The sequence below is a fragment of the Oncorhynchus mykiss genome, chromosome 28, assembly GCF_057628025.1.
Source record: "Oncorhynchus mykiss isolate SJ-2025 chromosome 28, ASM5762802v1, whole genome shotgun sequence".
Lineage (NCBI taxonomy): Eukaryota > Metazoa > Chordata > Actinopteri > Salmoniformes > Salmonidae > Oncorhynchus > Oncorhynchus mykiss.
Window position 1 is genome coordinate 8,117,254 of NC_143049.1, and position 25,727 is coordinate 8,142,980.

At 42.3% G+C, this 25,727-nt stretch overlaps 1 protein-coding gene across 1 annotated transcript; it reads right to left on the minus strand.

Annotated features, from left to right (window-relative positions):
- Positions 1-770: 770 nt before the first annotated feature.
- On the minus strand, positions 771-24,251 carry LOC110509205 (hepatocyte nuclear factor 6-like). The gene is made up of 2 exons (XM_021590186.3): positions 23,186-24,251; positions 771-1,200 (listed from the first exon to the last, which is right to left on the minus strand). Exons 1-2 carry the CDS (start codon positions 24,243-24,245, stop codon positions 830-832), a joined length of 1,431 nt encoding a protein of 476 aa, XP_021445861.3. The 5' UTR covers positions 24,246-24,251; the 3' UTR covers positions 771-829.
- Positions 24,252-25,727: the final 1,476 nt, after the last annotated feature.

A 25,727-nucleotide genomic window follows, 5' to 3' on the forward strand; every position in this document is an offset into this window, starting at 1 on the left:
CAGATGAAGGAAAGGAGACAGTTAGACTATTGAGATGTGTGCATGGAGTCAGATACCTCCTCACTCGCAACAGTGTACTGAAACGACCAGCAGGTGGCACTGTTGCACTTGCATGGCAGACCAGATTGCTGCAGAGAAACCACACTCCTGGAGTGTGATTGTACAAACACATTACACACACACACAAAAGCACACATGCAAGTACATAGCATACACACAAACACACAGTGAAATGTGTGTTTTTCTGACTGAGCAGAAGAAGAGAGGACATGTCTGACTGTTTATCCTTGCCTATTTTACACACATGGCCACTGGTGCTGTGCAGTCAGGTCTATTGCCATGGGGTTGTCTTTGGTGTATTTGCTTGGCCCATTAGTCAAAGACTTGAGCTTGTGGATTTATCAATCCCAAAAAAGGGAGACAAAGCTATTCTGTGGGACTACCTTATCTTAGCTATTTTAGACTCCTGATCTTGTTTTTTTTTTATTATTATTTTTTAAATCAGATTTGCTTGATTTAGAGACAGATTTGCTCAAACGTAATGGTCTGAGGATAATTTAGGACACCAATACACCATTCCTCTCTCAGACCTGTTGGTTTCTCTTTGGTTTCTGATGGACAAAACCAAATGGAGTAAAAGGTGAGATCCCTCACAAAAAGAGAACACCTTCAGACCAATGGTCATAGACACCTGATTCAATTCATCAACTATTCATCAAGACCAGGAGTTGAAACAGCTGAGCTGGACAAAAAGCCTGCACACCAGGGTCAGAGACCACCGCTTTAGATCCAAACCCCTCCATCCTCTCCCACCCCCTTCCCTTCTCTCTCATTCCTTGGAGAAGGTGGTAGCAGAGGAGGTACCCGGTTGCGCCGTGGATGAACCGGCGTTGTTGTTGTTCCCATGAGCGTGCATGTGACCGTGCCCATGCACACCCCCGTGCTCGTTCCCCTCAACGCCTCCGGTGGACCCCCAGCGGTCGTGGCAGCGCCGCCGTGCATTCATGAAGAAATTGGAGACGGTGGAGAGCTCCAGGCCCAGCTGCTGGCTGATGGTGATCTGCATCTCCTTGGAGGGCCGGCGGTTCTCCCTAAAGATAGCCGCCAGCGTGCGGCGCTGCAGGTCGGTGAAAACCAGCCGCTGTTTCTTGGGGACCAGGTTCCTTTCACGACCCTGGTCCTGCTCCTTCCGCTTACAGGCTGGAGAAGGGGAAGACAGGGGGAAAAGAGAGGGAGAGAAGAGAGGGGGAGAGTTTAGTTTCCTCCTGTCTTTCCTGCTCTTTCCAAGTGTATTTCCCCCTATACTGTTGAATTTGACCCTGATTTTACTGGTAATATTGATAATACAAAAGTCTATTTCAAACAGGAACCTACTACATAAAATAGTAAATATTGAAGGAGGGATGCAGGCAGTGTAAAGAATGGGGTGGATGGATAGATAAAGTAAAGTGGGATGGATGGATGGATGGATGGATGGATGGATGGATGCTTCAGTCTGGTTTTAGACCCCATCATAGCACTGAGACGGCTCTTGTGAAGGTGGTAAATGACATTTTAATGGCATCGGACCGAGGCTCTGCATCTGTCCTCGTGCTCCTAGACCTTAGTGCTGCTTTTGATACCATCGATCACCACATTCTTTTGGAGAGATTGGAAACCCAAATTGGTCTACACGGACAAGTTCTGGCCTGGTTTAGATCTTATCTGTCGGAAAGATATGTTTGTCTCTGTGAATGGTTTGTCCTCTGACAAATCAACTGTAAATTTCGGTGTTCCTCAAGGTTCCGTTTTAGGACCACTATTGTTTTCACTATATATTTTACCTCTTGGGGATGTTATTCGAAAACATAATGTTAACTTTCACTGCTATGCGGATGACACACAGCTGTACATTTCAATTAAACATGGTGAAGCCCCAAAATTGCCCTTGCTAGAAGAATGTGTTTCAGACATAAGGAAGTGGATGGCTGCAAACTTTCTACTTTTAAACTCGGACAAAACAGAGATGCTTGTTCTAGGTCCCAAGAAACAAAGAGATATTCTGTTGAATCTGACAATTAATCTTAATGGTTGTACAGTCGTCTCAAATAAAACTGTGAAGGACCTCGGCGTTACTCTGGACCCTGATCTCTCTTTTGAAGAACATATCAAGACCATTTCAAGGACAGCTTTTTTCCATCTACGTAACATTGCAAAAATCAGAAACTTTCTGTCCAAAAATGATGCAGAAAAATTAATCCATGCTTTTGTCACTTCCAGGTTAGACTACTGCAATGCTCTACTTTCTGGCTACCCGGATAAAGCACTAAATAAACTTCAGTTAGTGCTAAATACGGCTGCTAGAATCCTGACTAGAACCAAAAAATTTGATCATATTACTCCAGTGCTAGCCTCTCTACACTGGCTTCCTGTCAAAGCAAGGGCTGATTTCAAGGTTTTACTGCTAACCTACAAAGCATTACATGGGCTTGCTCCTACCTATCTCTCTGATTTGGTCCTGCCGTACATACCTACACGTACGCTACGGTCACAAGACGCAGGCCTCCTAATTGTCCCTAGAATTTTTAAGCAAACAGCTGGAGGCAGGGCTTTCTCCTATAGAGCTCCATTTTTATGGAACGGTCTGCCTACCCATGTCAGAGACGCAAACTCGGTCTCAACCTTTAAGTCTCTACTGAAGACTCATCTCTTCAGTGGGTCATATGATTGAGTGTAGTCTGGCCCAGGAGTGGGAGGGTGAACGGAAAGGCTCTGGAGCAACGAACCGCCCTTGCTGTCTCTGCCTGGCCGGTTCCCCTCTTTCCACTGGGATTCTCTGCCTCTAACCCTATTACAGGGGCTGAGTCACTGGCTTTACTGGGGCTCTCTCTTGCCGTCCCTGGAGGGGGTGCGTCACCTGAGTGGGTTGAGTCACTGATGTGGTCATCCTGTCTGGGTTGGCGCCCCCCCCCCCCCCTTGGGTTGTGCCGTGGCGGAGGTCTTTGTGGGCTATACTCAGCCTTGTCTCAGGATGGTAAGTTGGTGGTTGAAGATATCCCTCTAGTGGTGTGGGGGCTGTGCTTTGGCAAAGTGGGTGGGGTTATATCCTTCCTGTTTGGCCCTGTCCGGGGGTGTCCTCGGAGTGGGCCACAGTGTCTCCTGACCCCTCCTGTCTCAGCCTCCAGTATTTATGCTGCAGTAGTTTATGTGTCGGGGGGCTAGGGTCAGTTTGTTATATCTGGAGTACTTCTCCTGTCCTATTCGGTGTCCTGTGTGAATCTAAGTGTGCGTTCTCTAATTCTCTCCTTCTCTCTTTCTCTCTCTCGGAGGACCTGAGCCCTAGGACCATGCCCCAGGACTACCTGACATGATGACTCCTTGCTGTCCCCAGTCCACCTGGCTGTGCTGCTGCTCCAGTTTCAACTGTTCTGCCTTATTATTATTCGACCATGCTGGTCATTTATGAACATTTGAACATCTTGGCCATGTTCTGTTATAATCTCCACCCGGCACAGCCAGAAGAGGACTGGCCATCCCACACATGCTCTCTCTAATTCTCTCTTTCTTTCTCTCTCTCGGAGGACCTGAGCCCTAGGACCATGCCCCAGGAATACCTGACATGATGACTCATTGCTGTCCCCAGTCCACCTGGCTGTGCTGCTGCTCCAGTTTCAACTGTTCTGCCTTATTATTATTCGACCATGCTGGTCATTTATGAACATTTGAACATCTTGGCCATGTTCTGTTATAATCTCCACCCGGCACAGCCAGAAGAGGACTGGCCACCCCACATAGCCTGGTTCCTCTCTAGGTTTCTTCCTAGGTTTTGGCCTTTCTAGGGAGTTTTTCCTAGCCACCGTGCTTCTACACCTGCATTGCTTGCTGTTTGGGGTTTTAGGCTGGGTTTCTGTACAGCACTTTGAGATATCAGCTGATGTACGAAGGGCTATATAAATAAATTTGATTTGATTTGATTTGATGGATGAAAATTCATAGATTTCCAGGTGGAATGTTGGCGAAATAGAGGGATGTAGGGACACAATGAATGACTGATATAGTGAAGGGACAGGGTGTTTAGGTGATGGAGAAGTGAGAGTGATAGGGTGGGAGGATTGTGATGCGTTTGTTCACCTGCACCTGCTCGCAATTGCTAATAACCTAACTAATACCCAACTAATATGTGATAAAGGGAAAATCTGACCCTAACCTGCAAATATAGAAAATGCACTGTAGGCTACAGTCATAAACAGCAGAACGTTTTGTTGACGTGGAGTGCAGGATTTTTTGTTGTTGCCTAATTTACACATGTTTCTGCTTATAATTTACTAATTTTTATTGGCTATTTCGAAAAAACTTGGGATTATAAGGTTCTTTCTGCATTTTTGTCAAAATGTAGTTATTGACATTGTCTTGTTCTGTTCAATGGTCTCTACCTATATAGTAGTCTAAATACCCAAATTCATGTTGATAAGAATACAATAGAAAAAATTGCTGACACCATTCAAACCAATGAGGGTTCGGAATTTTAAAGCCAGTTATTTCACAATCATCTTTTTGCAGATAGAACCATGTAGTCCCAAGCTCTCCATTTGTTAATCATCTGTCTATAATTAGATACATGCAGCATCTCTTCTGTGATTATACGTTGCCCTAAAAGACTAAATAAACCCTTGGCACAAGTCAATAGAATCAACACTTCAATCCAGTTGACATCCGTGAAGTTTTCTCTGTCATCCACGCTTCTTTCGCGGAGTAAAAGCCTTTAGGCACCGGGGAGAAAATGCAATAACAAAAAAAATGGGAATGATTTTCTGTGCAAAATTTCAAAATGACATCAGTTTCACCAGTTGTATTAAAATAAATAGAAAGCTGTGAAAAAGACCCAACATGTTTCGGATAATATTTTAGATAGGCTTGGATGCATATTTCATGTGGTTGAAATACTATCAGCTTTTATGATGCTGGTAAAAAATAGAGCCCCAGCAGATGGTCCCTAACTGTGCAATTGCATTCTCTGAAGATGCTGAAATAAATAAATAATATTTGTCCACTCCTGTACCCAGTGTCAAAATGTACATTTAGTGTATCATTTTACTGCAAGTAATACTTAATTCGGCAGGAGTTAATATTAAGGCAATGTAGAATAGAATAGAACTACAATCAGTGTCCAGATTTCAGTTTCCATTTAAACAATCTGAACTGTAGGCTACAGTTCCCTTGATGTGCCTTAGGCCTATTTGAAGTCCCCATCTTGTGTGACTGTAAAATGTGTAAAGCGCTTTATAATTATCACACATAACATCCCCGGCACTGCTATCATCCTCTTTTTCCACTTCACCACATCTTTCCCAAACATTCGGGCGGGGCGGTCTGTCCACCCATCACTATGGGTGGACAGACAGATGAAAATAAACTGAGGATGGGAGAAGGGGTGTAGAGTTAATTACCCAATGTAGACATGATGTGATTTTGAGAGAGACATGAGTGGGATGTGAAGGGGGCAAGGAAACTGATTTTTCAGCTTAACTGAACTAACGAATGTGTGTGTGTGTGTGTGTGTGTGTTTGTTTAGGGTTAGGTTAAGGTTTACGGTTATGGGTTAGGGAAAATTGGATTTTGAATGGGAATCAATTGTTTGGTCCCCACAAGGACAAGGACGTGTGTTTGGTATAAATTGAAGATCGTGAAAGAAGACACATCTCAACACTTTTAATTGAATTATCACGAATCAGAGTAATCTATACAGCTTTTCCTTTTCGCATTATCACTGAGGTATGCAGGTAAAGTAACAGGTGTAGCATCAGACTTTCTTCGCGATTTAGCCTACAAAGGTTGGTTGGCAGTGAAACCTGCATGTCATTGATAATTGCATTTTTAGTTTATTTCTATTGGTAATCACTGTAGTTTCGCCTACACCATGATATGTTGGAACTGGACCATACTGTTTGCCTTTGCTGTGGTCGGCATTTTGTTCATCTTTAAGCTGCATTGGTAGCTTTTGGAGCGGTGGAGTAGAGAGTATTTTATTGCTTTGTCGGGTGCAATACTATGCCTAGGGTTTCTGAGCCGTTCTGTGCTGCTGGTCTAAAAGCTGCAATGATCGATTTTCCGCGGTTTTCTCCTGAACACGTGGTCCAGTAATCAGGCTTCCCTTCCCCACCCAATTGATCCGTATTGATCTGCGAGCCCGCGGTGTGTGTGCGCGCGCACATGTGCACCGGTGTGTGGGCTTGTGCACGCGCGCGCGTCCCACTCACGGCGGGAGAGAGAACCTGAGCGAGCATGTGACAGACAGCCAGAGAATAAATGGTTTATCTCGGGAGGAAAAGCAGTTGTGGACAGACTGACAGAACCACTACAATACATAAGTAAAATAGAATACATTACTACAATAAAAGTGGACGGTGTATGATTGCTATCCCCATGAGCGTACCACCCTTCCTTCAAGGCCATGAATGAGGCATGCAATTATTTAAATCCAGACCTATGACAGGCTTGGATGAGGCATGCAATGATTTAAATCCAAACGTATGGTAGGTTTGAATTCGCCATATCAAAAGGTTTTTCTCCAGGTGCATGAAACAATGAGGATATTTCCTGCGATATTTTCTACGAGAACCTATTGCCAAATGCTCAATAAACATTATGTTTCTTTCATTTGATTACATTGTGAAAGATGTCTTCAATGATCACACCTTTTATCACACATATTATAGAAATGTGATGTTCAGTTCATTTTAATGGGTAATGCATGTGTATTGCCTAATGTGAATATAGTGTAATGTAGTGTAATTTAGAGTACTCTAGCATTTGAAACATGTATCTAAAATGTTGTTTGAATAACTGATTGATATAATTGTGTTGTGTTTTGGTGATTAAACCAATCTACTCATTATATTTCACAGTAAACGTATATTTAGGATCAGTAACCAGGTTTCCATCCAACGTTTTTATGCGAGTAAAGTAGGTACATGTCGGATAAAACATTTAATGACAGTGCTGATGGAAACAGAACATTTGTCGAAACATTCCAAATGTCAAAACAAAATAAGCTAGAGAATGTGTGATCTTTTTGTGTGGGTAAAGTTCATTATGCGAGAAATGTTGGCGGGAAACGCTTTTATGGCCAAATAGGCTATTGATATAATAACCATCATATCGAAATAACTTTGGAGTCAGTCACACAATGACATGTGTGTGGTCCTCCCACTACTATTTTATCAGCCTATATATTAAATGAATGATGCTGAACTTTACAGGGTGGTGAAAGTGCATGGTGATGAGCTTGATGCTCCTTTCCAATAATTATCCAAGGTTTTATTCTATGAATTAATATCAAGGGTCATAACGCACAGTCTTTTATCCCTAACAAGTCAATCTGATAGAAACATTTCTGGTGGGAAAATGCGCATATTGTTTTTATGCGGATTTTAGAATATTCGCATGAAAATCTGTCGCCATTTGGATGTATACAAACACAATGAATGCACAATGAAAGGTTTTGAATGTAAGACTGGTTGGATTACAAGTGTTTCCAGTTTGGAGTTTTAAGAGTTTTGAAAATTCATCACCTTCTTGTGAAAAGCTGTGGAACAACACAAAGGAATGCATTTCCTCCTCTCACAATGTGTGTGTGCGCCTGCGTGCATGAGTGTGTGTACGTGTAATGATCTCTGCAATGTTGAGGTGCTGTATGAAAATTATGGATGACTGAACGGCAAATTTAGACAACACCAGTAAACAAATATGACTGTGTGGAGTTGATCAATGTGTGTGCGTGCGTGCGTGTGTGTGTGTGCTGAGACAGTGGCATGAATTGCAGATCATAAAAGAAGACTAATCTCAACACTTTTAATTAAAAAAAATACGAATCAGAGCAATTTATAATGCTTTTAACATAATCATTGAGGTGTATACAGGTAAAGTAACGGGTGTGGCAGCAGACTTTCTTTGGTTGGTCGACAGTGAAAGCTGCATGTTCGTGTGTGTGTGCGCGCGTGTGTGTGCGCGCGCGCGTGTGTGTCTGTGTTTGTGAATGATTTGACTGATTTGGTAATGCGGTTGATGTGTGTGATTAGCCCTATACTGTACAGCTTTTCCTTTTAACCAATTTGACTTCAGATTCCGACGTTTGTCCAAGTTTGTCCAATATGTAAAATGCAGAAGTTTTCCCAAACGTCAAATTTCAACGGTTAAGTTTGGGATAGGGTTACGACATTGCTAAATTGTAATTAAATTGCCTTACCTCCCTAATCTTACCTAAGTTGCACACACATTATATAGATGTGTTGATATTGTGTTATTGACTGTAGGTTTGTTTATTTCATGTGTAACTCTGTGTTGTTGTTTGTGTCGCATTGCTTTGCTTTATCTTGGCGAGTTCGCAGTTGTAAATGAGAACTTGTTAAATACCTGGTTAAATAAAAGTTAAATACAAAATAAATTTAAAAAAAGGGTTACACCAGAAAAAACATGACGGTTAAATTTAGGCATTCATTCCGAATGTTTAAGGTAAGGGTTATGGTTTGGGATAGGCTAATACTTTTATTTAAAAATATATATAAACGCGTGGCTTCCACTGGAATTTAACATCCAACCCTCGGGTCCGGAGCTCGTGGACTACTTGATGGTGGTAATAGTGCTCACCATTTTCCCTGGTGGCAGGGTCCCTAGTGGCAACGTCCTGGGTATCTGGACGGAAGTCAATTGCCTTGGATCTTGAGCAACCTGACTGATACTGTAGGCTATGTTTGTGGGGGAGCTATGTGAGTGTGTGTGGTCTGTGTTTTTGTCTCTGAAAGCAAAGCATGTTAACCCTCATACATCACCATTACTCCAAATGTCTTGCAATTTATTTTCTGAAATGTATTTTCCATTCAATCTCATATACAGCACATTCGGAGAATTCAGACCCCTTTACTTGTTTCACATTTTGTTGCATTATAACCTTATTCTAAAATTGATTAAATAGATTTTTCATCAATCTATACACAATACCCCACAATGACAAAGCAAATACTGTTTCTTAGACATTTGAGCAAATGCATTTAAAAAATATCAAAAACAGAAATATTCCATTTACATAAGTATTCAAACCTGTTACGGTGCGTGAATGAGGACCCAAAAGCGAATTAACTTAAACAGAGCTTCTTTAATTACCAAACATAGGTAGGCTCAGACGGACCGGCAGATTCCGACAGGACAAGACAAGGTTACAGCAAACATGACGACAGTCTGGTTCAGGCATGAAACACAACAAACAAGAATCCGACAAGGACAGGAACAAAAACAGAGAGAGATATAGGGGACTAATCAGAGGGAAAAGGGGAACAGGTGGGAGAAGGGGTGACGAGGTAGTCAAGAGGAGACAAGGAACAGCTGGGGGAAAGCGGGGGAGAAAAGGTAACCTAACAACGACCAGCAGAGGGAGACAGGGTGAAGGGAAAGGACAGAGACAAGACACAACATGACAGTACATGACAAAACCCTTTAGGTTTCATCAAGGATCTCTCTGTACTTTGCTCCCTTCATCTTCCCTTGATCCTGACAAGTTTCCCAGTCCCTGCCGCTGAAAAACATCCCCACCGCATGATGCTGTCACCACCATGCTTCACTGTAGTCACCGTAATCGTCACGATTGGCATTCAGGCCAAAGAGTTCAATCTTACTTTCATCAGACCAGAGAATATTGTTTGTCATGGTCTGAGAGTCCTTTAGGTGTCTTTTGGCAAACTCTAAGCGTCCTGTCATGTGCCTTTTACTTAGGAATGGCTTCCGTCTGGCCACTTTACAATAAAGGCCTGATTGGTGGAGTGCTGCATAGATGTTTATCCTGCTGGAAAGTTCTCCCATCTCCACAGAGGAACTCTGGAGCTCAGTCTGTGTGACCATTGGGTTCTTGGTCACCTCCAAGGCCCTTCTCCCCTGATTGCTCAGCTGTAGAAAGAGTCCTAGTGGTTCCAAACTTCTTCCATTTAAGAATGATGGAGGCCACTGTGTTCTTGGGGACCTTCAATGCTGCAGACATTTTTTGGTACCCTTCCCCAGATTTGTGCTTCGACACAATCCTGTCTCGAAGCTCTACAGACAATTCCTTCAACCTCATGGCTTAGTTTTTGCTCTGACATGCACTGTCAACTGTGGGACCTTATATAGACATGTGTGTGCCTTTCCAAATCATGTCTAATTAACTGAATTTACCACAGGTGGACTCCAATCAAGTTGTAGAAACATCTCAAGGATGATCACTGGAAATAGGATGCACCCGAGCTCAATTTCGAGTCTCATAGCATAGGGTATGAATACTTATGTAAATAAGGTTATTTCTATTTTTTATTTTAATACATTGGTATAAAAATAAAAATAAATAAAAAAAACGTGTTTTCAATTTGTCATTATCATGTATTGTGTGTAGATTGATGAAATAATATTACTTTTTAAATCAATTTTAGAATAATGCTGTAACATAACAAAATGTGGAAAAAGTGAAGGGGTCTGAATACTTTCCGAATGCACTGGACAATATCTCTCAGGTTTGTTTGTTCTCCGCAGCCCTATAGGTTAGTAATTACTTAACTAATTGTGTCTCTCCAAGTCTTCAGTTTGGCATTAACAACTGCTGACGGACCCACACATACACGTCACACTTCACATTTCAACTCTATAGTGTTCCCCTTTCCTCCCTTTCCTCACCCTTTCCCCCCTAAAAGCAAAGCAGCAGAAGTCCATCCACTCCAGTCTGCTTCATCTGTTAGCTCCCCTTGTTGTTCTCAATTGTTTTCATTTGTCCTCAGATTGATAGTCCCCATATTGATTGATCTACGCTTCAAAACCATTCCATGGAACGTTTATTCAATTCGTTCAGGCTCGGCCTTGCCAAGCTCTCCCCAGGCTTTCTAAGTGACGTTCCAACCCAACTCAATACTGACTAATGTAATGACTGAATACTAGTGCTAATATACTGATACTTCAATACGTAATGCCTGTTTTCAAACAACTGCTGCTACCGGCCATTTTACAATGCCAACACCACTCTCCCCTTCCTTTCTCTCCCATTAGCTCAACCAATAACATCGCAAACACTTGGGCGGCAGACCCCAGGGTGCAATGTAGGCCTACATTGGAAATCTTCTGTAGAATAAGTTAACACATACTTATAATGGTCAATATAATATTTTATGTTTGAATTCAATATTCATATTTTAACATATCATGTTAATATTACTAAAACAAACAAAGGACTGGGAGGATTACATATTATTATATTGGCCCTACAGATGCAGGCTATGTTATCCAGAGATACTTACATCTCTCGGGTTAGGCCTAATTCTAATCAACCCAACTTAATCATGCCCCATTCAAACCACGATCTGTAACTTTCAATTCCATTCAAAGGTGCTCTCTGCTTTTAGTTTTGGTATGACTGCCAATGGGTTATTAGAATCTGTTCTAACCAGCCCGAAAATTAAACTCCAGGGTTACCAGGACATTCAAATAACTTATTTTATATATCCATAAAGACCCACACTGAAGACATACTCTTCCCTACCAATGCATTATAATTTGTTTGTGAAAATAGCAAAAGAAAGAAAGTTTGGCCTCCTTTACTCATCATAATCATCACCTTTACATGTACACGTGATGTCACACACTTAAAGGGTAGGTAACATAAACGTAACCAGATGTAACATTTGGATTTGCATTAGTATACACATCATAAATCCCAATGCAAAGTAATACCTCACTTTTCTATTTTTTGAGTTATTACATAAAACTGATCAGAATTCCGAAAAATACAGAGGTCATGTCGGAAAATGTTTTTCCGGGGTGTGATGTAATATGGAGGACCCTGCAAGCCAGCCTACTCCCTGTTAATGTAAACTCCAGCAGAAATAACTTCAAATTTAAAACTTCTAATGAAACCAAATCGTTTGCACTCATGATTACTGGTTTCAATTTAATTTTCAGCCAATTTACAAGCAAATATTTAATGAATGTATTATTGTTACAAATCAACCTACAAGGTTACTAGCCTGCTAATGATACATTAGCACTGAATGAGTCAGCCAGCTGCTATCAACATCTAGCTCACAGCTACATTAAAGTAATCCAAAGTTTTGGAAATACATAACGCTATCCAACCAGTTATCAAAGATTGTTAGCTATAGTTATCTTAGCCAGCAAACTGGCTAGCCAGCTCATGTTAGCTATTTAGCCAACTAGCTATTCGCCTAGCTACCCTAGCCAACCACCATGGTTATGGTAGGCAACATAGAGCCCAACTACTGGAGACCTGCTAGAACACAACTAAAACAACTAAAACATAACCGCAGATTAAAAGCAAAGAGCAAGCAGAGACCATCCGATGGTATAAAACTTTCAAAATAGTGCAGTCTGAGTTTGCTCCCAAAGCAAGGGGGAGGTGGGTGCTTCACTGGGCCGAAATCCAACATAGATAGATTTCAGATATCAGTTAGCTAGCGCGCTAGCGATGAGCCAAGGTGGGAAATGTTAAAAAACTCCCACAGCCTTCACAGAAAACTTCACAGAAAACATGCAATTAGATCAAGCAGATATGATTTTCTCTTTCGTTTTGAGCCCACGGCAAGAAAGCATCAGAGCCTGCCATGCCAATGGGTTTCCACTAGATAACACATCCACAAAGTCTTGAATAGCGTGAGGTGTGGCTAACATTAACCAGCTTGAGCTAGCTTCCAGGCTAGCATACAAACTCGGTAGCGCAGAATAGATCCTCTATATGTAGTTGAGAAATAGTGCATTGTTTAGAAGTTATATGGAAATAAGTGAATAAATACGTAACAACCCCAAAACATAAGTGTGTTTGTACTTATAGGTAACCAGATCGTGACTACACCTAAGTTACTAAGTCTTTGACCACACTGTGTTGTTAAATTGGTGAGTAAAAACTCAAGCTTCTTACCCTTTAAAGATGAAAAGGGTAGCAGGTAGTTGGTCGAATTGTACTTTCTTACTGTGAGCTATAACTCTTGACAGTGTGCAGGATATGACAGAGATGTGAGAGGTAGATGGGGCCTAGTTATCCAGGGCTCAGAGTGTAAGATAGTAACATAGGGCTTAGGGCATTGAGAGATGGTTTCCTTATAGGGATTTCCTTTGGGCTTGGTATCATATGAGGGACATACTGTAATTTAGGCTGCAGGAGTCCCAAGGGTAGGCCTACATAAAAAAAACATGCAAATATCGATGTGTTTGTGAAATAAAAACCCTCCATGTTCCGAGCACAGTTTTGGAGAGAGTAACTCGATTTGTATAGGTTTATACAATAGCAATTGTATAAATTGTAAGCTCATCTTAAACATTTGAATAATAGGCCTGAAAGAAGATCCAAAAAGGCATGTGCAAACTGCAAAAATATTGACCGAAACGTTGGTGAGCAAGTGATTATGTATAAGCAGCAGTGGTGGAAAAAGTACCCAACTGTCATACTTGAGTAAAAGTAAAGATACCTTATTAGAAAAAGTCAAGTAAAAGTCAAAGTTACCCAGTAAAATTATACTTGAGTAAAAGTCTAAAAGTATTTGGTTTAAAATATGCTTTAAGTATCAAAAGTAAATGTAATTGCTAAAATGTACTTAGGTATCAAAAGTAAAAGTAAAATAATAAATCATATCAAAGTCCTTATATTAAGCAAACCAGATTCCACCATTTTCTTGTTTTTAAAATTACAGATAGACAGGGGCACACGCATTCAGACATCATTTACAAACAAAGCATGTGTGCTTAGTGAGTCTTAGAGGGATGCTTTTCTTCACCAGGGACAGGGAAGATGGTTAAAATTGATGGGAAGATGGATGGAGCCAAATACAGGACCATTCTGGAAGAAAAGCTGATGGAGTCTGCAAAAGACCTGAGACTGGGACGGAGATTTGTCTTCCAACAAGACAATGATCCAACACATAAAGCAAAATCTGCAATGGAATGGTTCAAAAATAAACATATCCAGGTGTTAGAATGGCTAAGTCAAAGTCCAGACCTGAATCCAATCGAGAATCTGTGGAAAGAACTGAAAACTGCTGTTCACAAATGCTCTCCATCCAACCTCACTGAGCTCGAGCTGTTTTGCAAGGAGGAATGGGAAAAAATTGCAGTCTCTCGATGTGCAAAACTGATAGAGACATACCCCAAGTGACTTACAGCTGTAATCGCAGCAAAAGGTGGCGCTACAAAGTATTAACTTAAGGGGGCTGAATAATTTTGCACGCCCAATTTTTCAGTTTTGGATTTGTTAAAAAAGTTTGAAATATCCAATAAATGTCGTTCCACTTCATGATTGTGCCCCACTTGTTGTTGATTCTTCACAAAAAAATACAGTTTTATATCTTTATGTTGGAAGCCTGAAATGTGGCAAAAGGTCGCAAAGTTCAAGGGGGCCGAATACTTTCGCAAGGCACTGTAAGTAGATTTGGCCTTGTGTTTTAGGTTATTGTTCTGCTGAAAGGTGGATTCGTCTCACCGTGTCTGGTGGAAAGCAGACTGAACCAGGTTTTCCTCTTGGATTTTTCCTGTGCTTAGCTCCATTCCATCATTTTTTTAATGCTGAAAACGTCCCCAGTTCTTAAGAATTACAAGCACACCCATAATGTGATGCAGCCACCCCCATCCATTAAAATGTGGTAATCAGTAATGGGTTTTATTGGATTAGCTCCAAACATAACAGTTTGTATTAAGGAATAAATGTGAATTGCTTGGACAATTTGTGTGCAGTATTACTGCAGTGCCTTGTTGCAAACAGGATGTATGTGTGGGGTACAGAGGTGACATAGTCTTTCAGAAATCATGTTAAGCACTATTATTACCCACAGAGTGAGTCCATGCAACTTATGTGTTAAGCACATTTTTACTCCTGAACTTATAACACAACAAAATGTGGAAAAAGTCATGGGATGTGAAAACTTTCTGTGCAATTTATTGAAGGGCCCTAACGAGCCCCGGAGATCGGCTATCCAAAAGTCAAACCAACTTTGCCACTGTTCTTTTCAACTTAAGCCATTTGATAAAATTCTCACTACAAAAAGAATGGTCAGTATATGGGGCATTAAACAGTAGACCGGTGTAGACTCTGCAACATGGAAACAGAATCAATAGAGCATCTCTTTTGGTGCTGTCCATCTATGGCTTGTTTTTGGAGTCAGGTCAAGGAATGGTTGTTAGATCATAATATCAGGGTGTGAATGAACATGCAAACTGTATTGTTGGGGGATTTGAAGGACCACAGTCAGTAAATAGGAAATATCATTGTACTCTTTGGTAACACTTTAATTATTGGGGCAATTTCGGCAGAAATGTTGCAGATGGGGAGGTTCAAGTCCCTAGTGAGACACCATGGGAGAATGGAGGGATGTATTGCAAGAGGAAATGGTAGAATGCCGATTTACTGGGAAAGATGGGGTGATCTGTGGCTGGAATGAACGAGTGTTGGGATAAATGCACAGTATAAATGTTTGAGATCCTCCAATCAGGGGTGAGGGTAGGGATGTGTTTAGTTATGTATGTTTTGTGTTTAGTTATGTATGTTTTGTGTTTAGTTATGTATGTTTTGTGTTTTGGTTTCACACTGTGACTGGTGTGTGTGCTGGTCCTGATGATTATTGGTGCGCTCGCTTCCATGCCCATCAGGCAGAGCTTGGTCCTTCCCGCCCTTGGAAAATCCCTTTGGGCTTTGGGTCAGGGGCTTCGCTCTGCAGGCTTCTCGGGGTGGGTGGGAGCAAGTGCACCCACTGACCAGAGCACCCGCTCATGGGAGAGGCCATTTGCATAGTCTTTGTATTGTATTGTTGTTGTTTTAATAAATGCAATTAAAAATATATATTTATATATATTTGTCACAGTCACACACCAGCCAGCTGAAGCTAATTGGAGACACCCACATCAAACCACACCCTGAAACCAGCCTAGGTTTGAATTCAGTCATAGCCACAACCATTTCATAATGAACCAACTCTAAAACAAGGCCAAATCAGGAAGTTCAGTCGCCCTTTACAGTAAGTGTGTGTCTCTCTCTTGCTCTCTCTCTGTATGTGTGTGTGTGTGTGTGTGTGTGTGTGTGTGTGTGTGTGTGTGTGTGTGTGTGTGTGTGTGTGTGTGTGTGTGTGTGTGTGTGTGTGTGTGTGTGTGTTTCATAACTGACCGCACCATGCTGCTATAGTGGTGTGCCCCTGAGCCTGGGCGTGCCTGGGACCGAGGCAGGGGCGGAATGACGTGATCGCGTTTTGCGTGCGGTGAGATGAGCCCTCTCCCTTACCGGCCGGACTACTGCAGGCGAGAAACAGTTTATGTCAATCAATCACTGTCGGTCACACCTCTGGGATCTACGCTCATTGGTTGTCTTGATTAGAGCCCATATATTGCTGTAAATTCAACGGTTGGATTTCCACAAAGACATGCAACAGCAACTGTACAGCCGTCAAAAGATTTTACATTAGAAGCTGCCGTAATTAATAGAAAATGGTTTGATTTCGATGAATCATTTCGTTAATTTTTATGAAATCCTGTGCTTTCTAATGAAGTCTACAAGCCAAGCATTATTGCAATTGAATTATCTTGTACTTGCTACACCACCATACGTTCACATTTTAGCCAACATTGGCTATTCAATGCAGATGTTTTTGCAAACTATAATAATGCATGTTTGGAAAAATTATTCACAATCATTCTAAATATATTCACAATTTAAAGAGCCTATTTCCTGTAGCCATTTGGTATAGGCATAGTATTCCCTGCTTATAAAGGAAAATAGACACTTCTGTTGTTTATTCGATAGGACAATACGGTTTCTGAATAGTTTGGTCTGCTGTTTATTTGTTGTGGAATTTAAAAGCTATCCTATTGCGCACACGAGATTTGTTCAAAGCAGTTTATTCGTATGGTGTTTATAAGCTATGGGTTTGAAAAGAATATGCCTAAATATATTGCATATAGGTCACGGGCTCTTAATGCTAAATTTATTTGGCTATTGGGTTCAAATAAGAATTTTAGAACCCCGATAATTATTTTGTTTTTTCTCCAAATTATGGAAAACGTTTAAATAATAATAATTTGGAGGGGAAAAAAATCATAAATGAATAAAATTAGTGAAACAGAGAAATCGGTTATGCGCATTTATTCATACAAATGTTCATGAAAAGAGGGAAAAGTTACTGACGTGACTATGCGGATTCGTGTCTTTAAAAATACACTTAGAAATTGTATGGATTAATCCTATCATGCAGGATTGAAGTATTTACATCATAGTTGTTCCAGTTATTTTTTGTACATTTTAGTCGAATAATTGAATCCTTAAACCGGTTATATTATGCGAAAGCAATGTTGCTGTTGCCGTTGTATTTTGTTTTCGTCTTCGATTGCATTTAATTGAAGTTGTGTGAATTAAGTGTTATGATTGTACATTCTAAACCTGAGAGAAGGTGTCAACCCCACTGAAGATATTAACACACACACACACAGGTTTCAAGTTTCAAGTAGCCTAGTGATTGCACTGCAGGGTTTACAAAACTGAAATGGGGAATTTGGGGAATATGGACTGGCTAAGTCAGCTTGCCAGTTTTTGAAGGGGTATAATGTTGCCACTAAATAGAAAATGGTTTTATTTCGATTAATCACTTCATTTATTTATTTTGGATTAAATCCTGTGCTTTCTAATGAAGTCTACAAGCTCCAATGAGAATGCAAATACGAATGCTGTTGTCCTTTGATGCTAACTCGGTTCAGAACCACAAACAACGCCTCGCCAGCCGACAGAACTTTTACCCAGAACTATGGACAACGCTCAAAGGTGCGAGCGCACAAAAAAGACTAAACCTTGCGTGCGCCAGTTTTCGCATAAAGATTGGTATTTATAAAATGTGAACTTGACGCAAAAGTGTGCATTTCTCAGGCCATGTGTATGCTTGTACAACTTCTAGTGGTCCATCAATTTTTTTGCAAGCAAATATTGTTATTTTGAGGGAAATGGAGATGATTGATGAACGGGAATTATAATAATTGGGAGGGTAATAAAAACATTCAAACATAGGCCTAATGATAAAACAGGTGCATTTGCCGTTGGTAAGGAGATCACATAGCACCATGTCGCCTAATGTGTTTCTTCTACATTTAGGCCTACATTTTAGTCGTTTAGCAGATGCTCTTACCCATAGCTCATTTAATAGCCAAGCATGCTCGCGGCCAGTGTTTGGCACTTGCTAAAGGCGGAATGCCTTTTTAGTTTGAAAATGGTGCAACTCAATATTAGGAAGGTGTTCGTAATGTTTGGTATACTCCGTGTATAGTATGGCTCTGATTTATGTAACGTGGGACAGTTTGATAAATCCCAATAATTTGTTGAGCACCAAATGAAAATTCTAGAATCTCCATGTATGCCAGAATTTAGTGAGAAATGTACTCACGGTTGATAAATGAGGCCCCAGTCGCCCAAACAGTCTACCACAAACAGCGCGCATAGGCACTCTGAACACTCTTCCGTACCACGGACAGCGCCTCATAGGCACACAGAACACTCTGCATAACCACGGACAGCACCTCATAAGCACACCGAATACTCTTCAGAACCCCAGACAGCGCCTCGCTTGCCGAGAGAACTATGCACAGAAGAACCCTTGACAGCGCCTTTCCAGCCGAACCCTCACAGCTGAGCGTGTCATTCGACTTCCATCAGAACATTATTGACCTAATCTACTCAGCTTTACTTTACTTCTCAACCTCTTCACATTCTGTGTTTGTCCACGTTTTTTCCTGAATAGAACTGATCCTACCCAGTCTTTCACAACATTGTATTAGGCTACGTAATTGGACAGTATTTAGCTTTTATTTTATTTTTGTATCTAAAATTCTCAAATTCTCTATTAAACCCCAAATGTGAATATGAGACGTGTATATGTCATGCAAATATGTACTTATTGGCCTTTATATAGGCTACATGCATTGTTTGTAGTCTACTGTATGGAGGTTACTGCATTGATGTAGTGTGGTATGCTCTGTGGTCCAGTGCATGCAGGGTGTTACTAAACATGTGGTGTTTGTTCTGTAGTAGCAGGGAAGACCATTGATGGGAGAACCTGTGACGCAGAGGGGGGGGGGGGGGGCATGGGATGAGGAGGAGTTGGACAGATCTGCTCGGTTGGCGCTGCTGGTGCAGTGCCAGAGATGGATGGATGGAGGGAGGGAGGGAGGGAGGGAGGGAGGGAGGGAGGGAGGGAGGGAGGGAGGGAGGGAGGGAGGGAGGGAGGGAGGGAGGGAGGGAATATCGATTCTGATTCAGAGGGAGTCAGATAAGCCTGAACAATGTATAGTGCAGACACACTCTATAACCCAATCACACACGTACACACCACACACAAGCACAAGCACACACACACAGTGAAATGTGCTTGCATGCCCACATAAAGATGCATTACATACCCCATAAACCATAACAACCTTTACAAATCTAATGACATCACAACCTTGGATTGCATTGAGGTCGATTTGCTGACATAAGCAGAAACAGATCATTACTATGGCTGACTACATACACTAGAATCCCCCTGTTAAAAAAACACCGCCTTCGTCTTGCGAGGGTTATTTCTATGTAGATCTTCCTTCTTGGCCAGGCAGCCTTTCTACAAGATATTCTTTATCATAAAAGGACCTTCAGGTTTCAGTAAAAGTTCAATTAGAAAGTGTTTGAATATTAGTATGCCGTCGGAGTTAACAAACATTTAAACAGTGCATTCTTAAGTAACCCAGTTATTTTACTGACTGAGATGTGATTTTGTTATTTTCCTACAGGTGTAAAAACAGCATGTTGTACACACTTTTGTTTGTAGCTACCACACATATGTTGGGTTGTGGTTGACGCTGCGTGTTGTTAACCACACATTTGACTTTGCTTACCCAGAAACAAATCTGTTACAAGGGCTACACCACTCATCCTTCCCTCTCTCTTCTCTTCCCCTTTTCTTTCTACTCTCCTCCATCTCCCTCTCCCTCATTCTTATCAATTATTAAAGTCTCTATTGATCCTTTCTCTACCCTACCTCTATCTGCCTGTTGACACAAAGCCCAAACTCACCAACCCTCAATAAACGCCTGCTCTCCCAGCTGGCAGTGTTAGGGTATGGGCGCCCCCACAACACAGAGACTTAAGGGTATACATAGTGTTATTCCAAAAACGTATCTCTATCAATCCATTCTGTAGATCACATTTCTAATAATAACAACAACACAATTCTGAGCATTGAACCCCTATTAATATAATCAAGCAACATCTGATGTACGATGAGGTTGTTCACTCTTTCCAAGTCTACATCCACTGTCACGAAACAGAAACCTGGGGCCAGCTTCTGAATAAATGTTCCCAGCTGTCCATTCAGAACCACAGCAGTCTGAATCATCAGGACCAAGGATAGCTGCCTTAACTGGCTCTATATACCCCCAAAAACACTGCCTTTGTCTTGCGAGGGCTATTTCTATGTAGATCTGCCTTCTTGGCCAGGTCTCTTTTTTACTCAATTATATGAGTTGGAACTAGGCTGGAGCAAAAGCATGCCAACCTTGTAGCTCTCTAGGACCATGATTTGTGACCACTAACTGACACAGTCGCAGAGAAAGAATGAACCACAAAGGCAACTGCGGTACACCATTGGCCGAATCCTAACTTAATATCAGTGGGCAAAAGTCAAATTCACATGTACAGACAGAATACTGCTACATGGATTTGCAACTATTCCTACTCGCAATTATTTGCCTATTTTGTCATATTTTATCAGACAGTTCTCCTTCTATCCTCCAGCTTTATCCCTCAACTCTTTGTCCTGCAGTGTGTGGGTTTCCAATCCACTGAAGCAGCCAGTCCAGTGCTAGCGGCAATGGCAATCATAATGGATTATAGGTTGCATTTTTGTGCAGAGGAGGGAGAGACAAAAGGGGAGAGAGAAAGAGCGAGGGAGAGAGAGAGAGGAAAGAGAGAGTGGGGGTTGGGAATTGGAAGCAGCTTTATTGATCTCCTATCTGCGAAGCCAGGCAAACAGGGAAAGGACAGAGCTACACTATGAATGGCCCTCCGCACTATTATGGCTGCTGGCTACAGCATTCTGTCTTGCGTTTTCACTATTTATTAAATATGCTTCCTATAAGGAAAAGGTTGCACCTGTATCCGGTCTATGGCAGTACAAGTTCAGACAGCTCTAACACTGTCTGACCTGCAGCTTGTGATCACAACACCATGTATACAGTGTGACAGTGCAGAGGAATCAGTTATTGACTGTAACACTTGGGGAAATCATATGCTACAAGAACACGATCTGGCGGTGTCAACACCATCTCCAACAACCTGCTAGAAGCTCCACCTTACCAAAGTCTGTCCTTACGGACCCCTGAGCTAGCCTGCTGATCCAGTCTGAGCTTCAAAACGTTTTTGTGTTGGTTCAATGCCTTTACAAATGTGTATGGTATGATAGCGAGATTGGTGAGATCAGCATTTCCACTCAACACATGCTTGCTGACAAATACACACACGTGCACACGCACAAAGGCTTACGCACACACTTTTCATGAGTCTGTAACTCACCAGCCATTCAGATGTACCTGAATTAATTGAAAACTGTGGTCTGGGAGGGGCACTAAAGTCAACCCCTCTGGCCGCTATTGACAAGGGAATTTACACACGCCTACACATTGGTCAGAGTGATTTTTATTTGACAGATTAGAACAGTGAAAAGCCACAGATGTAAGGTGATCACATAGCCTGTACGTTTTGTGTGGTCTTGTTGTTTCAACTGCCTGTTTTTGAGTAAATTGGAAAAGACATTCGAAAATATTAAAGCATTGGCCATAAACGGACATTCCTAGTAATTTCTTAAATATGATGTCTGGACTATTTCTGAAATTATATAGGATGAGGACGATAGGGGAAGCCCTTTTAGTCATTGGTGTGGACCGAACATAAAGGTTATTGCCTCAAAACATCCCACATACATCTTCTCTGAAATACGACAACCATTTGGTAAAACAACTTTCCCTATAAATGTGGATTGATTAAATTATTGTATTTTTTGTCTTACACTCATTTCGAATGTCTCTTGTTTTTAAACTATTAATTGGACAGTGATTAAAATGTAAAACCAGAATCTGATAAATTAATCAAACCAATTAACTGCAGAGAGAAAATCTAAAAAAATAAAATGGACGCGTTTGTGGCCTTTATTTCGATGATTTAGGGTTGGCTGGAGGGCCTGTATGCCTACTAGTATTGCCAAAAGCAAGAAATGTCCTTTGAACGAAAATACTTTGTATTTTACTTGAGTAGTATATGTGTTTCTATGCCCAAGGGATAGCATAGCATGCCATAGCATTTTAGATATGGCATGAACTAAAACCCGCGTCATAGAAGCAGAGGGAAGCCAGTTGTAGACTGACAACCCATATGTAGTCTAATTTTAGACCGTTAAGGGTCTAAATGAAAAGCCGGCGCGGCCGTGTGGTTGGCTGTCTTTCAGGTCGGATTCGAATATTGATTCGGGTGCCACATTTTAAAGGGTAGAGTGGGACGTCGCGTATTGATCAGCAGCCAGAGGTCACGCGCCGCTGACGCGCTCTCCTCCCGCGCACTAGTTTATGTGCCTCCATGTTCAAGCTGGTGGAGCACACGGGACCCATGAGAGCGAGTGATATTTTCAATAAACAAGTCAAGATAGAGCAGAGAAACATCTTGATTCAAAGCAACAATGTCAGTGTCTTGGTCTCAGTGAGTTACATGTTTGGAACATATGAGATTCACTAGAGAGACCCACGATGGACAGGGTGACATGTTTTAGACACACACACACACGGCGCGTTAGAGAGCACACATTCCCCCTATCTCGAGGACCTTGTGGACATAATATACCCAGAGTCTCATAAGTAGCTTTGCTCGCAACCGTTTTACACTGACCGCTGTCCATGGTGCTGAATCGTTTGGAAGTTGAGGTTTTGTCTGATAAAGTTCGTTTAAGTCTTTAGCATAAAACAAGTGCTTTGTATAGAATAGCAAATGTATTATATAAGCCTATACAGATAGCTATTTAAATAGAGCGAATTTGACAAAAGCGAGAACGTATGCTTTTAATAAGCGCAAAACGTCAATTGGTTACGATTGACTGTTCAATACGAAGCCCACACGACATAGGCAGTGAGACCAGGTGCATCTTACCAGCCAACCGAAGGGCAGACATCCGCTGAAACTCGGGCTCCTGGAGCCACTTCCACATCCTCCGGAACGTCTCCCTGCCAGACTTGAGTTTACTCCATGGCTTGGGGTTCCGCAGGAGATCTGAGAGGGTTCCTTGGGACCGACACAGGATCCTCTGTGCGAAAATCGCCTGGGGGATGGAGTAGCGCTTCAGCTCCGCTGTTATCCGCAGAGCCACCTCCTTAGTGTTGATCTCCTCCGCATGCCCGCCTGACCCTCCTCCTTGACCGGCCCCAGCGCCGTGCCTCTCCCGCTCGGCCAGCATCGCTGCCCCATTGGCCTGGGAGTGGAGGTGGCTGTGCGTATGGTGCATCCCGTTGAGGTTGGAGATCATGCCGTGCCCATGGCCACCTAAACTCCTGGCAATGTGCTCCTCGCTCCGAGATAGCATAGTGGCGTGGGACTCGAAGCCTGTCACGGGGGAGAGCATCTTGGCATCATTGGAGAGGTGAGCACTTGGACCGTAAGCTGAGAGCGTCTGCTGGGAGTTGTGCAAAGAGCCAAGGCCGTTGGACAGCGGGGAGAGGGACCCATGGCCCATGCTGGACATATCTTTGGGGTAGTGGCAGTATAGGTTGCCCATAGACGCCAGCCCCCGGTGGTCATCCCTCATTAACGTGAAGCTCCCGCTGACATTCCCCGCGGAGAGTCGCTGTTGGGCGGCTGCGTGGTGGTGGGAGTGTGGGTGGTGGAACTTGTCGGAGACTGTGGATATGGGAGGTAGGTGCTGGAGAGGTGTCAGGGTGGTGTAGGTGTTGCTCAGGCTCATCCCGGACTCGCACATGCTCATGGCCGGGTGAAGGTGGCCGGAGAGCGACGAGGGGTCTGTCCGGTAGTCCCCGGTACCATCCAGTATCGAGGCCATGCTGGACACCATCGCCGACCGGCCGTGCGCGTGAGAAACTAGGTTCCGGTGAGAAGGGGCGGAGGACTGCCGAGCGTGTGAGGAGCTCATCAGGTCCCCTGCCTGCGAGTGCGAGACGCCGTGAAGGTTGCCAAGGTTTTCCATTGTGACTTCCATCGCTGAAAGAATATATCTTTCCCGATCCCACCTCCCTCCCCTCCCTCTCTCGCTCCTTTCACTCACACACACAAACAGACAGAGGAGCGCGCTCACTCTCCTCCCTCTCCCTTTCCTGGAGCGATAATATTACCAAACGAATTTTTCCCCAGTCAATCCAACATGTTCCAACAATTTATCTTGATCCAAAGTGGTTAAATATCGAGTATAGTCCTCGTCCACGTTACATGTGTTGGTGTCCTGTGTTATAGGCGCTCGTAGGCTATATCTCATCCCTTGTCCAACAGCGCTTCCACTGAAAACTGTCTGAGCCGCGTGTCAGTGTGTATGTGAGCGCGCCCCGTGTATTTAGAACTGTGCCGGTTACGCGCATGATAGTCGTGTGGGATTCACAGACAGACCACACTGTAGTGGTGTGTGAGGAGTATATAAGGACCTCAAGGCATGCACCTGTGTGTGTGTGAGTGAGAGAGAGAGAGATTTAAATGTAAAAGTAACAATATATCTCTCTTAGTACTTCACTGCAGTATATGCACAATTACATTTGATTCACTCCACACACAAGTGCCCCTTCTAAATAAACTTTGTTTCCCACGGAGTGAATGGTTTGGCATTTATGCGCTCAGTGATAAATCTGATCAATGTATTGATTGACAGAGATTAATGACGTGGCCTGGCCCAGTTAGGGGTGGAGGGATGGAGAGGTCACAAAGTTAGGATCCTAACGCCGTGCATGGCGATGGTAAGGAAAAAGAGAGGATGGTCTTCTGTTCTGAATCGTTTCCCTCTAATCTCCAGCCAGCATTCTGAGGTTCACTCGGCTGGTACGTAGCTATTTGTTCGTCACAAAAGACAGCATGGATATGTGAACGTAGACTTAATAAACAAGTTGGTTCTTCTATATAAAATGCTCTTTTTATAGTTCTGATCTCGCGCAAAAGCACGTTTATATTGTTTTCAGATATTTTCAGAACTTGTGACCGTAAGATTCCATTCTACTAACCTTCTTTAATTTATCAGGACATACTGGAAAATAATAAAATATATATAATAATACAAATAATAATCATAATACTTGTTTATAGCATTTGCGAATGCAACATAACAATTGCTTTATAATTGCGTGTATTTGGGAACTTCATTTTAACAGTCCGGTTTCAGATGGTATTTTCATGATTTACTAAGGCATACTTTCTGGATACTTATTTCAGATCATTCAGCACAATCGTTTCTCCATTAAATCTGAAATAAACAAAATTGTGTTTATTTGGTAAATATTATGTCATTTCCATTTGATCATACAGTATAAGTAAATACCAGGCAATAGACCATACATTGAAGCGTATAGGCCTTGTCCTGAATAAAGTGGCTATAGGTAGAGGTTTCACTGGTCACACTGTTGCAGCTTCTAAAAAGCATGCAGTGTGTGAATGTGTCTCCCCGGGTTAGCCTACTCTTCGTCTATCGATGACACACTGCTAT

Coding starts and splice junctions, on each gene's coding strand:
- LOC110509205 (XM_021590186.3), bottom strand. CDS start 24,245: ATGGAAGTCACAATGGAAAACCTTGGCAACCTTCACGGCGTCTCGCAC. Junction 1,201..23,185: donor GTCTGCCCTTCGGTTGGCTG/GTAAGATGCACC, acceptor CCCCTTCTCCAG/CCTGTAAGCGGAAGGAGCAG.